Below are 17319 nucleotides of genomic sequence, written 5' to 3' on the forward strand. Positions count from 1 at the left end.
TTTATTGTATGTAGATTTCAATAAAAACTAAATGGCATTTTAGGTGTTGCTGCAAAAAGACTGTAAAACCACTTGTCAAGTAGGAACACTGGACCTGGTGAGATGGATTATATTAATTTGTCACTACTAAAGTTTTAGTTTCCAAACCTGTAAAACAAATTAGATAACTTTGAGCTGTGATTTCCCAATTTTGGTGAAAAACAGAATATCCTGAGTTTTCTGTAATTGTAACCCAAACTTAACTCCACCTGCCCACAAATCAAGAATACACATTCATCAAACAATGGGTGCTTAAATATGTAGGCAATACTGCCACCCAGTGACCTGTAAACTCTGAAGGAATGACCATGTAACTGCACATCATGCAATTTTATTCCTTAATTTTTAAGGTCCTAAACCTATAAAAACAATAAAACTGTGAACTCTATATACCATTCGTTTCCTACTCCATATTTGAACATTATTTTTGACGACTCAGTCACCACTGCCATTTGAGTACTGGCAATCAATCACCATTGCCAATCAATGCTGTTGACTGACAACAGTAGTGAATTGCTAAGTGGAGTGGAATGCATTCTATGAGTTTTAGAATGGAAAAATACAGTCTGCCTGTTTTGGAAATAGCTAAGTCATTCAAAAAAATTTACCTTTAACCTAACATAATCATCTTTGCAGAATAAATTTAAGCCTTTCACTGATATGAATGCTGATTCAAATACAATTTAAAGGAAAGCAAAGTAGCTATTTCATTTACTTAAGTATAGGAATACAAATATCTCAAAAAGTCCAAAACACGAAGTTTTATTGAAAACAATACATAAACACCAGATTCTCATTTTAAAGTAAAATTGAAAGCATTTTCCAGAACTTTCTTAGCACTGCACCATTCTTATCACTATTAAAAACAAAACCAAGTTCCAGATCCAAAACAATTAATGAACTTGCTGGTAAACATTCTCATCGTTCTAGTTATTTTTCTAAATTTTATATTTGCACCTTTTCAAAAATGAGATTTTAAAAAATTGACTTTTATGAAAACTGGACTTTCATTTTAATTAAAAAAAAAATACACACACCCTACTTAAACTCAGAGAAAATATACATTTGTTCATTAAAGCTCACCTGCTTTAGATACTTTTTTTCTCTTCACACATTAGCATAGAAAGCCAATGTTTGATCCATGCTGAAAAAGCTGTACAAAATGAAAAGACCTCTTATTCCCCTAGGGAAACCTTAAGGCAAAAGCAAAAGCTTTATATTACAAAACAAAGCAGAGGCAAGGGAACTGTGGAGTCGGCTCAGATGAATAAGCACCACAAAGATGAAGACAATTTTTGTACAAACATATGTAAGAAGTTTAAAAAGGAGCATTAAACATCCATTTTCCTGCAGAAATAATTGTTATGCCAGATAGCTTGACTCCTGAAACAAGTTCTATTTGGATTTTAATGAACAGAATCTTAATTCTCTCCTATATTTACCAATGGTATCAATCTTGTTTGGGGGCTCTTCTTTCCTCCTTTTCATCATACAGAGCTTCGATCAGAGGCCTGACCAACAATTCCTATAGAAGACAATCAGTGTGTTTGGGTCCTTTTTGAGAAAGCTGTCACCTCCCCTTCCACCATAACATTGAAACTAACTCCAAATTCTGAGCAGTCACTTCATGTTTTTGAGTTGTACTGGAACAAATTTTTTAGCATGGAGATTTTAGGCTACAAACTTTGCAAGTTGGTCCCATTAAAAACTATCTAAAAGCAGGAGTTTTTCGAACGGCATGAATCAAACACTTACAGATTTCAACAGAATACAGTTTACATTCATCTCTAAATCTGAGATTAAGAAACTATTAGCTGGTTTCCAACTGGTTTCAATACTGGTTTGAAGTTCGATTAATTTTACTGTGTAGACATTAAATATTTTGTTTAAATATTAAACATTACATTTTTTCCTGACTATCCAGACAGAAATAGAGAAAGCAGGAACAAAAGGCAAGAAAACAAACAGTCCAATTAACAGACCTGTGACTTCTACGTCACCTGCTAACAGGGAGGGATTTCAGCATGAGTTTCAAAAATGCCTGGGAGCTGGTTTCTAAAAAGTTACCTCTACTTGGCATAAACCATTTTTTCCCCTACACAAGGTATCTACTTCTCCTACAAAGGGGGAAGAAACCCAGAAAAAACAAAAAGAACTGAGGTGGTCTCCTGTTGCGTGATGAAAGGGCCAGTATTACACTATTACACCCATTTAATAAGTTATAGTGAATATTCTGTAGCCCTAAAGGAATTGTCATTTTACTTTGCACTACTGAGTCCTTGCCACATAGAAGAGTTCTTCCTGAGAAATAAAAAACTTCAATCCTGGTTATTCCCAAAGGATACCTTGAGGCAGTTTAGGTCCTCAAGATGAAGATCTCCTGCTAGCAGGAAGCTATTCTCTACTAATTTTTAGGCTACTGCACAATAGTTGAAGCACCAGGCAAACTGGCTATTTCAGTAAATTTCAGTGTCGTCTGCCCATATATTCTCAGTTAATTCCTCATTGTTTTCTAAATTAACATTAAAAATTCAATTTGCTAATACAGGTACAATCATTTTTTAACTACAAGTATCAATGCTGGGCTTAGCTGACACAGCACTTCCTCGAGATTACCTAAGGGATGCTTCTCCCACAGACAATTTGCACATAGGTTACCTCAAAATCTTTAAAACTTAACAAAGTTAAGTTGTAAACATTACTGAATAGCTGGGCTTATTAATTATGCAAGGGAAACCAAGGAGCAATAGTAGCACAAGGCAAAAAAGCCTCAAAGGAAAAAGCTTTTCTTTGTATTTTCACTACATTTTCTGAGGCAAGGAGGTGGGCCACAATGCTACTGGCTATTTAATCAATATAGCTACATTGAATTGACAACTAATATACAAGTTTCAGAGTCTCTATTAAATTTCTTAGCAATAGGCTTTAGCTACTGCTTTTTCCCCTCCTTCTCCCCAATTATAAAGTCACTACTGTAAACAGAGCTCATTATCTACAAAGTTGTGACTCAACTGTCTGGGTACAGTTGTACTAGGAGTATCCTTCTTTCTTAATGCATCTTTTTCAAGTGTCTGAGTATGCTCCAAGTATATAAATGGTTTAGACAATGTGACAGATGACCTAAGTCACCCTTACACATAAAGCTTCTATACTTGCCTTTGCAGACTGTAATCTCACATTAATCCCTCTAAAAAAACAAACAGATTTTCCCTTGAGACAAGCTTCCTTGGCAAAAAGTTGAATTCAAGAAATGGCTACCCAAAATGAGAATCCCACCCCAAATCACAGGCAGAGATATTACACCCATTTCATAAAACTTTCAAGTCCCTATACTATATATGTAGGCTCATGACTGAACACATGAGCCTTCTAAAACTTGACAACTTTAGTATAGAAACATGTTTCTAGAGTTCCATCTCTTCTTCTGTACAAGCAGCTATCTCCAAACTATTGTAAATAGGCATCCCTGTTTGTCGAGGTTCCAAGAACAGTTCAGTTCTCCTAGGGAAGGTAGTGCCAGCAGCGGCATGCTTAGTTTGGCTCTCTCCTGGGTAGTTCTTAGCATTAGATGATGGCTTTGGCTTATCAGAAAGGAGTTCAGGGAGAGGTTTCCAGAGCACAAGCTCCATGGAAGGACGGCTCCTAAGACATAATAAAACAGATTTTTATCAAAAGTTTTAGAAAGTGAAAATAAAAGATATGTGTTGAAAAGCTAATGTCTGCTACCTGATATGCAGAATTATGAACTGATGGCATCAAAACAGATTTATCATAATCTCAATTAATCTTTAGAAAGGCCACTCAAATATATAAAATTTTACAATTCTACATGCACTTTCAACCAAACTAACTGGTTGTACTGATGTTGCAGTAATATAAACGTCCAATGTGAAAAATAGAGGTCCTCGATTTAACATTATCACTTTTAAAATTGTGGTTAATATTAGCAGATGTGGGCTACTATCTTGTACTAAATCATTATAAATGAAAAGGAAACACTGGACAAACACGTTAAAAGTATCTCCGTATGCCCTTTGCTTAGTATAGCTATAAGTATAATGCTTTATGTAGTAAGCCAAAATGATTATGTCCCCAATGCCTGTATCTGCTCCCCCCCACCCAGCCTTCCTCCAGTCACTAATGGTTTGATGGTTTTTGAGACACAAAAGCAAGTAAGGCAAAATAAAACACAAACAACGAAGAATACCTCGAAGTCTGGTTTCTGGAAAATTATCAAGAGTAAGCAGAAAGTGCTATTTTTTAGGCTGGAGAGCACTGTGACCCGCTTACTCTTGACTAAACTATTTATACCCCCTCATGGCTGGGTAGTTAATTATACGCTCAAGCTAGGGGGCTAAGCAAAATCTCTGCGATCTAACATTAAGCAGCAGCTGAACCGATTTTGGCCAAAGGCGATAATGTCTCATCTACCTAGCATCACTGGGACTGGTGTCCCAAGAGAATTTTTCAGTGATCTGTATCCTCACTATCAAGTCTATTTGAAGTCTTTTCCAGGCAACACCTAAATGGTACATTATAACTTGCCTACAGCAGATAATGATGACCTGAGATCACACAGGCTCAAGAACTATAAGAATTACAAGGTTATCGTTAGTTCTTAAGTTAATGAGCCCTACACTGCTTTGCTTTTTAGGTTCTTAGGTTTCCTTTCCAGTTTCCTCTCTTGTCCTCACACTATACTTTCACTACTCTCTACTATGAGTTAGTTTGTTATGTTCTCACTAGTTGTTTGTGTTTCTCCTCTGATGATCTAGGAAACCAGAGAACTGAGCTCCTTGATCAGTCTAAATTAGGGGCAAAACAGTCCTTAATGCTAATGGCCTGAGGGGCTATGCCCTGTGAGACAAGTATAAGAGCTCTGATTTATAGCCTTTGTGATTACTATTTTGACTGCTGGGAGGCATATTTTGTTTGTTTCCTGGGTCTTAATGGTGTTCCTGGATAACTGAGAAAGCCAGGTAAACAAGAGGTTTTGAAATGTGGTTCCTACATCTGTTATCTCAAGAATTTAAGAGAATGGGCTCTTTCTTGCCAATCCTCCCAATCCCAAACAGACTATGGAGCATTTCAGGACTTCAAAAGAATCCAGGGATAACTAGGCAAGGCAACCACTCCTGCATACTTCAAACTCATGCTTGCTTATAGGATTTTGCTCATATAAAACCTACTGTGCTTTCTTCACTTGGCTGGTGATCAGGAGATGAAGAGATGGCTAGGATAGGACAGGCAGTGTCTAAAGACACTGAGTTTTCCAAGATCATAATTAAATGGAAACCAAGAATCTAAACTTACATGGACTCAATCATTTTCTTTGTAAAGACTTCATCAAATTCCCTCTTCAAACCTGTTTTCATGGTATCAGAAAGGACAAGACTGGGGAGATGGTTAATATTTCTGTCAGCTTCAACTTCTTCATCTTCGTCAATTATCCTAAATAAAGGCAGCAGAAGCAGAGAAAGAAGAATTTAGTTAAGCTATTCTATATTCTAGTAATTGGACAAAACTTAAAAAATATAAAGGATAAAAGCAATGGGTGCTACATACAACAAAAGGTCAAGTAAAATATGAGGCTATACATGGGTGAAAAAATTACATATAGAAGTTAACATTTCATTTAACAAAGTTTTACATTAAATGCAATCAAATTTGAAGAATCTGTCACTGAAAACTCCCATAAACCAAAAATTAATATTCAGAGATAGTTACTATCAAGTGAAAATGCTCTGTACAGTTCTGTGAGAACTTACTTTAATGTGTATGTTTTGAGTTCCCTGATTTTTATAGTTTCACTGAGAGGCTGAGGATCAAGATATCTAGTGATGAATTAGACTAGCTTAAGAGTAGAGATGTTTCATAGGAAGAGCAACGAGCCAGCTATATACAGTGTCCATTTACCTGTCCTCAATTTCCTGAAGCCTCCTTCTGGCAACTTCACACTGCAGTTCTCCAGTTGTCTGATCCATTTCTTCACAAATAACATCTAACATGGCAGGTGCAGAAAGGCCACTAGTGCATGGATTTACTCCATGACCCTCTATATCCTGATGTGCACAAAGAATCCAGTCATTAGGACCAGCACAGAGCCCTGCTTCAGTTAGCCTTTTCTTTCTTACTGGACAACTGGAAAAAAAAAATTTTAATGAAAATCCTAATATAAATATCATCCCTATCTGTAATCACATTCTTTTATTTAAAAAAAAAAAAATTTGGATGGTGTGTGATTACAAGATGAAAAATCATGCATTTTCTTTTCTATCATTTTCACAGCCTCCTTGAGATGTTTTCTACTGTTCTCTGCCAAACTAGGACTTTTCAGATTAGAAGGTTCAGTGTCAGAACTTAAAGTCATTCCTATTTTTTGGCTCTAGATAGTTCAAGTGGGAATAAGGAAACCAGAAATTACAAAGCAGGAACTAAGCACTAGCCATATTGTGTCATACTGCTGCTGTTCCAGCAAACTGGTCATATGGTAAGGTGTTATGTAGGCATCCTCTATTCCCTTACGGCAAAAATATATGCCTTATAAGGTCTGTTCCAAGCACTACAGGTGCTGATGATGTTGCTGATTTCTTGGTCCTCTGCAAAATGTCACACTGTTATCTGGCTATATAAGTTCCTGAAAAATGGGTTGCACTATTCTCCCACTCTGCAACGTAAATGATGCTCACTTTCTAGAAAAACGTATTTCATAGAGACCTTCGAATTCATTAAATCCAATTTCTTTGTTTTACAAATTTGGAACCTAAAATAGCAAAAGCATCCCCTCCAAAGTGTCATGTAACAGAGAGATACAAGTTGGGCACCAGACCCCAGAGCTCCTGAATCCTACTTCTGTGCCACTATCATTAAAAACTCCAACCTCTTTAGCAAAGTCCAACTGTTCAAACTCTTACCATGAACAAGTATTTGCTAACACTATGATATACCCAGTTTAGTTGAAAGCTGTTTGGAGCAAGTTAAACAGACAACTGGCCCTGTTCTATTTAAGTATTTAGACCAAAAGTGCTTTATTGACTTGGCATCAGCAAGTGTAATCTCAAGACCAGAATGTAGCTCTGCAAAAAAGACAAAAACAAAAACAAAACTCATAAATGGCTACCACAGCTTCTCATTCTCTAAACTGAAGGTCAAAGGAAGAGGCACAGATTTTACAAGAAGTTTCCATTCCGTGTTAAGACTACAAAAATGAACATTAAAGTCTTTGGTGATATGAAACCTTAAAAGCAATAATGCTCTCCTGAACCTAGATTTTTGATTGGAATCAACAATTAAATGTATTTAGTTATAATTAGTTTTAATTCATAAGAAAGTATAAAGAATGTCTAGCTATATTGGAAATATTTATGTAGTATTTGGATAGTTTTAACATATGTTTTAAAAGAAAAAATTCAGCAAAGAAAAAACTAGCTAAGAAAAGCAGAATAAATATAGAGAAAATAGGTAATTTCCTAGCACATCTAACAATTCAACTATTAAATGCAACTGAGTGTGAATTGGGTCCTGATCTCTGACCACCAGAAGGATTGGTACTAAATTATTTCATGATTGTAGGTCTATTTTGCAAATAAATAGAGATCAATGGTGATTAAGTCCCAAAGAAAATGTGATAGAAAAGACTTCACAGTACTGATAACAGCTACAGAAGTGGAAGCTGGGCATTAGATATGCAAATGTCAAGTCCCTCAACTTCTCAGGACCTCAATCTCTTCATATGTAAATTAAATGTGGTTAACTTTTTAAGTCAATAGGTTTTACACTTCAAACTTTTTATTTTCAACACTGGAACCCTTTATTCAATAATCTCAAAAACTTTTTTCTTATAGGGACTCCCCGCCCCCAAAAGATAAAAGCAAAGAGGTTCCTGTGTACCCATAGCAATCCCAAGGCAATAAAGAACACAAATGTCTGGACCAGTAGTTTTTAAACTAAGGCAAATTTCAAATCTACTGTCTTATTAGTTTATGTATCAACAAGGTTAGAAAATCCAAAGTTTCTGCTGACTAAGTAAATAAATCATAAAGTCAAAAGACAAACGACAAATTTGGGGAAAGCATTTACAACACACTTAATAAACTGCTGATTTAACAAAGATTTCTTACAGATAAACAAGAAAAAGACCAGTAAGTCAATAAAAAATTTGCATAAATATCAACAATTCACACAAAATTAAACACACATGGCTTAAATGAAAAGATGTTCACTTAAAATTTACAAAATACAAACTAAATATTAGATACAAACTATAAGCATAAAGTATATCTAGCTATATTATCAAATTTTTTAACTGTAAAATCCTATGCTCATAAAAATACATATAATTTAATGAATAACTGCAAAACAAACACTCATGAAAAATAACCTTCAAGATAAGCTGCTACCATCCCAAAATGGTATTCTAGTCCCTCTTTCCTACAGGTAAACTCTTTTATGGTAATTACTTCCTTTGTAAAAAGAATGTTTATCACATATAGATATGCACTCCTGAACAATGTTTAGTTTTGCCTGGTTTTGAACCTTATATTTAGAGAATTATACTGTATACATTTTACTGTTGAGGGTCATTTGAATTGTTTCCAGTTTTGAGCTATTATGAGCCAGGATGCTATGAACTTCGTGTCTCCCGATGTGCTCACGTACATACTCATGAGGGAAACTGGTGGAGGTTGCATGTGCCTTCAATTCAATAGATAATGCCAAACTGTTTCCCAAAGTGCTTGTACCAATTTACATTCTCATCCATAGTGTTTGAGAGTTCCTGATGCTCCATGATCGCTCCAATCAATATCTGGTAGTAGAGGAGTATTTCACTGTGGCTTCAATGTCCACTTCCCTAAAGACTGATGAGGTGAGACATTTTCATTTGGTTGGTCAACTGCACATCCTCTTTAGGGACTTTTTTCACAGACTGTCTATGAGATATATATATATATATATATATATATATTTTTTTTTTTTTTTTTTTTAACCTATAAGTTAAGTCAAGAAGTTTGAAAATACAGTTCTGGTGAGAGGATGGACAAATAGGCATTCCCACTGTTAAAAGTATAAACTGGCAACAACTCTTGTTCAAAATTTAAAATGCATACATTTTAAAACCCAGCAATTCTCCATCTAGAAATCCATTCACCTACCTGCAAATATATAAAAGAACTTAAAAACAATGGTCATGGTAGATTCGTTAGTAATAGTAAAAGACCAGAAATAGCTTAGAAATCCATCAACAGAATGGTTAATTATCTACACCTAGCCTTACAAGAGAATTCGGTTCAACTGTTGAAAAATTACATAGAACTCTATGTGACTATATGCAAGAAGCTACGGGAAAGTAAAATGAAAAGATCAATGTGTTGCAGTGTGAACAGTATCTTCTTACAAATGTAAAAAGCCAGAGGTATATACAATTATAAGCTTGCAAGTTTTTAAATTATCTTCCACAGGAGAAACAGGTAACAGGAGTTGCCTCTGGGGAGAATTACGAACATGACGTTTAAGACTCAATATATATCCTTTACACATTTGGTATTCTTTTACTTTGTTCATGTAATAATGTTCACATGGCCCAAAATGCAAACTTTAAATCGGTTATAGGGTAAAAAGTTTCCAAACTCTGACCTGCCAGCCACCTACTTATTTTCTTTAAAAGGCAACCCATGTTACCAGTTTCTTGTGCCTTTCAGACACTTAGTGTCTCATCTTTTCGCTTAAGTAAGTAGCTGAGGACATAAATTAGGTTAAATTAAGAGACCGTAACGTGAAAAAATGGCACCTGAAACTTACTCTTCATCCTCCTGCTCTAGCTTGTGTTTCTTTTTACAGGGAACTGAAACACTGTTGAAACAAATAAAAGTAATCGGTCAATTGAGAAATTTATTGAGCTTGTGCTTTCAGCCTCCATTCTCTTGCTCCAATAAGCTTTCCCGCCCCGCACGAAGCCAGTAGTCCCTATCATTGCCGAGTGGAATGTATATACAGATCACAGTCAATAAGGAAAATGTTGGGTGGTCATGACCTATCTAAAGATTGAAATCTAAACTTCTCATTCTGTCAGGGTATGGGATATAAATTTGGGGAGACCCACGTAGGGAAAACGTATTTGGGGTAGGCACTGTGCTAAGAACTTATTTCCAAGATCGCTAGGAGGACCCATTTCGGTCCCACTTTGCATATGATGAGGCTGAGTGTCCGACAAGCACTGAAAACTTGTTCCCATCAGCGGCGGCGCGGTGCCTGGTAGGGGAGCGAGGTGTGTACGCGCCAGGGAGACATCCAGGCTCCACTCGGCCCTGGTTCCAATCCTGGCCCGACCTGGAAGAGCTGGAAAAAGTCTCCTCACTTCCTGAAGGCGCAGGCGGTCCGAGGTCCTAACGGGACTCCCGGGCTGTGCGACCTCCGGCGACTCACTATTAAGGTCTCTGGGGATCAGTTTCCTCATCTGTAAACTGGGGCTGAGAAGCTTCCCCGCGGAGGGTCGCGAGGAGGGAGCCCCCGCCCTGCCCGCACCGCCCGCCTGCCCCGCGCCCGCTGGGCTCCTCACCGTCCGCGCGCCGCACTCCCGCCCGGGCTGCTCGGGGCAGCGCGGGGCCCGGGCCGCGGGGCCAGCTCAGCGTCGTCCGCCCCCGGCTGGAAGGCCCGGCCGGGGAAGGCCGGCGGGGGCGGTGACGGCGGCTGCAGGAAGTCCGAGCCGCCGCTCAGAGGGAGGCCGCTGAAGGGACGGCCGAGCGCGGCCATGGCTGGGGAGACGAAGAGGCTGCGCCGGCGGCCCCAGTCGCCGGTGTCCCGAGGCCCGGCTGCTGCAGCCACAGCAACTGCCGAGAGGCACCCGCCTCTGAGCCCGCTCTTGACCCCACGTCACGCCTTCTAGAACCCTCCACGCCGGGCCGCCAGGAGGCACGCCGGGATTTGTTGTGTGTGGAGAGCCGCTGCCGAACGGAATGCCGGGCGTTGCAGTCCTTGCAGACTACAAACAAGATGCCTGCCTCGTCTTAGCTAATGCTTGAGGATGGCTCTGCTGGGCGTTAAATGTGACCGAGGTTCGAATCCTCGTTCATCAGGGTGTATGACATTTTTCGCGGTAGTAAAACCCGATCATAATAGTACCTATCCTCTGGGGTTGATGGGCGAAGTAAATGAATTAAATATCTCGAACCCTTAGAACACTGCTTGGAACATAATGCAGATTATTTAAATATCAGCTATTAATTCCTTCTATGTTTTAATATAAATGAAATTGGTGATGCCTTAGGGAGAACAGCATGGAAGATCAGGAAGTACCTCAAAGCGCTTGTGAGAAGCCGTCCAGCTTCTGCTTGAGGTATCCACAGACATAGGCTTGCCAGAGAGGCTAGCAGAGTTAGTGGACCCCAACCAATGATAAGGCCTCATTTTCCATTTTTCCCATCTCGAAGACTTGCACCATCATCCAGTCTGAGTTGCTTGTGCCAATATCAATGCCCTTCAGCCAAAGACCACTAAGAACACATCTATAATTGAACAAAGAAAGTCTTTATTGACTCCTCGTAGTGAGGGAGTGTCTTAAGGGGTATTTGAAAAAGCTTTTTGTATCATTTGGGCTGTCTTGGGTGATTTTGGGGATGTTTCAAAGAGGCAGAGCTTTGCTCTAGAATTAATACTGTCGGGAACCAGGAATAATTCTATGATTGAGTATCTTAGTCAATCTTTTCTAGAAGGTGGAAGGAATGAAGGGAACCGAAACCTATAATTGGTAAGGAAGCAACAGTCCTTCATATTAGCTAGGATAGAGGGATATTTGGTCGTTTTTGTGGTTTGAACAATGTTCAGTTTTTTCTGTGTTCAGACATGATTAGGGAGTAGTCTTGTTTTTTTGTTTTTTGTTTTTTGTTTTTGGAAGTAGTCTTGTTTTTATCTTGAATCATCGAAGTCACATCTCTATCCTTATTTGATATTGACATTTTGGGAAATTGTTTAACATACAGAAACCAAGTCCAACCTGATAGTACCAGGCTAGTTTCAACTGTCAGAAGATGCTCTTCTCTTTCTAAGCAAAACCTAGACATCATTGATGCCTCTTTTGTGTTCACCTCTGTACTTAACCAGTTAGTGACTCCTATGGGCTTTATTTCTGAAATGCTTCCAGATTCTCTTCATCTTTCTCCATTTCCATTGCCCTCACTTAGGTCTAGGAAAAAACAGACTAATATGTTTTTCCTAATGTAATATAATGGATTAGGCTGCAGTTTTCTTAGTGCCATTTACAATCTAGTTTTGCCTCCCTAATGTAACACCCTACTTACTGCAACTGGATATAAAATATAACATTCTGGGTCATTTCTACAAATGGCCACCTCATTCTTCACCTGAAAAAAAAAAAAATCCTTTCCGATGATGTGATATACACATATAAATATAAAGATATATTTATAAAAAGGGAGTCCTACTCTATATGTTATTCTGCAACTTTTTTCCTACCTAATTATATTTCTTGAATTATATTTCTTGAATGCCCAGATTCATTCTTTCATTCTTTGATTCACAATTCTATACCAGGTTGCATACCTTTATCGGGCAATGTACTAGAATTAATCATTTTTTAGATACTGCCTATTTGCCAAGTACATTACCCAGATTAAATGAAGTATTCCTCACAGTAACTCTAAATTGGATGCTTTTATTGCCCCCACTTTAGAGATAAGAAAACTGAGGCAATTTATGGTCTCCAGTTTCCTCAGCTGTAAGTGAAGGAGTTCAACCCCAGGTATGAGACTTTAGATCCTGTTCTAGCCTGCAGGGCTTTGTTCCATCTCACTGAATTCTCTGGAAGAAAGTGGTATAGGGGAATCAGAGACAATTTCACTATAGTATGTCTGAGAGATACTCCTTCAGATTTCAGACTCCTGGAAGCAAAAGACAGGATTTCTGTGTACCTTCTCCTATACTAGTCTGGGGAGAGCTGCAACAGAACTTGACAGCGGCCACTGAGAGCATCTCTTCTTCTCAGTGACATTCCAGGGCTGCCTCTTTGAGTTCCTTCCAGCTTACCTATCATAGGATTGGCATATCAGAGACATACAGATACTCTGATAATCCCTTCCTGACTCCTTTCTCCTGGTGACTAATCTCATATTATCTTTTTTAAAAACATGTTTTCTGGTTATAAAATGAACAGAAGTTCTTAGTAGAAAATTAGTGAAGGTGGAGACAAAAGTATGGAGAAGCAAATAAAAATCGCCTTAATGCCATCCTGCAGGAAATGCCATTGTCGTGAATATTCTTCCAGTCTTTTTTATTTGTATGTGTGCATACACACATGCCTGTGTGCTAGTATATAATATACACGTAAGAGCTCTGCATTTTCTCATTTTACTCTCACAACCGGACCACAAGTACTCATGTCTCTCTATAAAAATGTTAAAACTAAGGCTTAGAGAGAATAAGTAATATGTCTACATAATTAATAGTCATTAGTTAATAGAGTTTAGCAAGCAACAACCTTGTTAGGATATTAATACAAAATTATTAGACTTCATTCCCTCTGAAAGAAAAGACACCAAACCAAACTGTTGATGGCAATGACCCATAAGAGGTGAGATTATCAGAACTTGCACTTTCTGGGGATAAATTTTAAGCTTTTATTCTTTTCCAGTGAATATGTACTATTTTGTAGTCAGATAAAGAATAAGTGTTTTTTAGATAAACATGTCTAATATGACAAGGTATAATGGACTGAATGTTTTTTCCCCCCCCCCCCGCCCCAAATTCATATGTGAAAATTCTAATCCTCAATTAGAAGGTGCAGCCTCTGGGAAGTGATTAGGTCATGAGGGTAGAGCCCTCATGAATGGGCTTCATTCCCTTATAAAAGAGACTCCAAAGAGCTCCCTTGCCCCTTCCACCATGTGACAACACAGCTAAAAGATGGCCCTCTATGAACTAGAAAATGGGCTGTCGCTAGACACTGAATCTGCTGGTGCCTAGATCTCAGATTTTCTAGCCTCTAGAACTGTGAGATATAATTTCTGTTGTTTATACCACCCAGTCTATCATATTTGTTATAGCAGTCCAAATGGACTAAGACACGAGGTTAAAAACAAGAGGCCAAAAGCAATCAAGACCAGCAGCAAGCATGTTTTGAGCACTCACTATGTACCAGGCACTGTACTAAGTGTACTATTTCATGACAGTTCCACCATAACTCTCTACTAGTGTTAATATCACCACTTTGCAGTATAAGAGACTACGATTCAGAGAGGTGAAGGACTTGTCTGAAAGTCAGTTAAAAATGATGGTTCTGGAAAGATCTGACTTATTCCAAAGCCAGGAATATCATTATTGCTTTCTACAAATAGAAACGTTCTTTCCTTCTGAGCATCCATGAAATGCATATTCAAAGGAAGATCCCTGTATTAGTCAGAGTTCTCCAGCAAACTAATATATATATATTAGGAATTGACTCACATGGTTATGAAGGCCAAGAAATCTTAGCATTTGCCATCTGCAAACTAGGAAGCAAGAAAGCCAATAATGTAATGTAGGCCTTCGAATCAGGGGGCTGATGGTGTATGTCTCTATTAGAGTCTCAAAGCCTGAGAACTAGGAGCAGAAGATGGATGTCCAAGGGCAGAAGATGGATGTCTCAGCTCAAGCAGAGAGAGAGCCAGTTCACCCTTCCTCCACCTTTTTATTCTATCTGGGTCCTCAACAGATTGGGTAATACCCACCTACATCACAGGGCCATCTGTTTTACTCGGTTTCCCAATTCAAATAATAACCTCTTCCAGAAGCATCCTCACAGACACATCCAGAAATAATGTTTTACCAGCTATCTGGGCAACCATTAGCCTAGTCAAGTTGACACATAAAATTAACCATCACAATCCCTAAGGAACTAATAATGCTCATGCTAAAAAATGGCAATACTCACTGTTGTCAAGGGCAGAGTGAAACCTGCATGTTCAGATGTTGCTAATGAAATTCCAAATAGCTGATCACCTTCTCAGAAGCAGCATTTGTTTTCAGATCATAAAAGTATTGGTACATTATGACTATTGGTATGAAAAATGTGTGGCTGTGAGGGCAAAAAGAGGGATATAATATGTAAACAGGAAATGCTAGGGCATAAGAGTTTTTCATGATTGTTTTAAGCAAATCCCAGAATCAAATTTTATTTGTTAATGCTTTAGTGTTTATCTAATATATACTTTTTCAAAAAAATTACCACAATGCTATTATCATACCTAACAAAGTGAAAATAATGAAAGTAGTTATTATCCTTTTAAAAATCACATTCGAGTACTTATTATGTGTTAGGCATTGTGCTAAACAATTTGCATAGATAATTCATTTAATTTAATCTTCACAATAACCCTGTGTGGTAGGTACTATTATCATCACCATTTTAAAGAAGAGTAAATGAAGCTTAGCACATTGATGGACTAACGGCAAATAAGTGGCAGAACTGGGGAAGGAAACCCAGGTATATCAGTCAGCTCAGGCTGCCATAACAAAATACCATAGATTGGGTGGCTTAAACAGCAGAAATTAATTTTCTCATAATCTGGAGGCTGGAAGTCCAAGATCAAGGTACCAGCATGGTCCGTTTCAGTTTCTGTGAAGGTGTCTATTTCTGGCTTGTAGAGAGCCATCTTCTCCCTAGCTTTTTCACAGGGCCTTTCCCCAGTGTATGAATGTAGAAAAGAGTGAGCGAGGGAGCTCTCTGGTATCTTTTAAGGACATTAATCCTTGCTTATCAGGGCCCCACCTTTAAGATCTCATTTAACTTTAATTACTTTTCTCAAGGCACCATCTCAAAATATATGGCTTCAATATATTAATTTGGGGGAAATGTTCAGTCCTTAACACCAGGCTTTGTCTGACACCAGAGCAGAATCACAAATTACTCAAGACCTCTGATTTATTCTGACACCATATTAGGAGCAATGTGGGCTTGGGAGGTGGGTGCTTCATTTGCTTCACTCCTTCAGAAACTTTAATCCAAATAGGGCTGCTAACCTTTCAGACATTTAGAAGCATGTTTCCCGTAGGGCTTTGTCAGGGAATACTTGAAAGTGTTCCTGGCTTTAGAAGTCCAGCTAAACTTGGAGTTTAGACTAAAAGGGAAGGAATTTGGAAGAGAAGAAAAAAAAAAAAAAAGTAATCCCACTGACTCAGAAGCCATGACTCAGAAATAAAGTTTTTAAAAATGTATTCTCCAAGTCAGAAATGGTTTGTGGGAGGCCCAGTGGCCTTTACAACTGATGGCAACAGGTAAGGGAAAGAAGTTTCTTTGAAGTTCCTCCAAAAGTATCATTTGAGGCAACATTTATCTGATTTCTTTTTGCGGTCACATTGTTTGGTCCTGATCATTGTTCTGAAGAAGGAAAAAAAGACCATCTATGGAAGTATATCAAACACTCCTTTCATCTCCTCCTTCTTTGCAGAAGCATTCAATTTAATCAGGACATTTGCTTGCACTGTAATTATTTACTTAAAAGACTCCATGTGTGTTTTCAGACAAGTAACTCCTTCTTGTAAATCTTGTGAGTTGGAGATTGTATTGATATTCCCAAGTACCATTAAGCTACACAGCTGCTGTGGTTAATTTGCATTCAGAGGATCCATAAATCTTCAAATGTTAACTGAGAAAAACTGGATCAGAATTCACAAGATATAAATTCTTAGAAAAGGAAGAGAGAGGATGCAAAGGAGCTGTACTTTTAAGCTCTGGTTGTATGTAAATCTTGGCTCAGAACCTTTAATTTTTCAATGATAAACATGAAATTCTAAGAGTTTGAATGTTGTTTCTTGGAATTTTTTAATCAGAATTTTCTATTTTAATCTTTGATCCAGAGATTTTAAAAAATACTTTTTTCCCCCCCCAGAAATGTATCAAGAACTAAAACTGAATTTTCAAAGATCCAAAGGGGAAGTGGAAGCTGCTTCAGGCTGGGTTAGAGGAGCATGGAAGTCATGACAAGAAGGTGTCAATTGTCCAGAAAAGTTAAAACTGCTCTAACCCACCAGTGTGGAACTGAAAATGTGGTTAGTGTTTAATACCAGACTAATTCTTGATAATATTTCTACATCTTGAAATGTAGACCAAAGAGACCCTTAGGCAGCTTTGCATGGTTACCAAACAGGATGCTCTGAAGGCCATGCTAACAAGGAGACTATCTATCAGTGAAGGTCATGCCATTAGAAAGATTTGGCCATGTTCAAGGGCAGAGGTTGGCAAACTATGGCCAAATCTAGCCCATTGCCTATTTTGTAAATAAAGTGCTACCA

At 38.1% G+C, this 17319-nt stretch overlaps 1 protein-coding gene across 2 annotated transcripts; it reads right to left on the reverse strand.

Annotated features, from left to right (window-relative positions):
* Window positions 1-777: 777 nt before the first annotated feature.
* Window positions 778-10959, reverse strand: CCDC117 (coiled-coil domain containing 117). Of its 2 annotated transcripts, XM_011373377.2 has the most exons (6): window positions 10595-10938; window positions 10219-10374; window positions 9838-9888; window positions 5956-6180; window positions 5353-5490; window positions 778-3681 (listed from the first exon to the last, which is right to left on the reverse strand). In XM_011373377.2, exons 1-6 carry the CDS (start codon window positions 10786-10788, stop codon window positions 3444-3446), a joined length of 1002 nt encoding a protein of 333 aa, XP_011371679.1. In that variant the 5' UTR covers window positions 10789-10938; the 3' UTR covers window positions 778-3443. The 2 variants fall into 2 exon arrangements, with proteins under 2 accessions (XP_011371679.1, XP_011371680.1); XM_011373378.2 differs by lacking the exon at window positions 10219-10374 and having other exon boundaries at window positions 10595-10959.
* Window positions 10960-17319: the final 6360 nt, after the last annotated feature.

This window comes from Pteropus vampyrus, unplaced genomic scaffold (assembly GCF_000151845.1).
Source record: "Pteropus vampyrus isolate Shadow unplaced genomic scaffold, Pvam_2.0 Scaffold223, whole genome shotgun sequence".
NCBI classification, from domain to species: domain Eukaryota; kingdom Metazoa; phylum Chordata; class Mammalia; order Chiroptera; family Pteropodidae; genus Pteropus; species Pteropus vampyrus.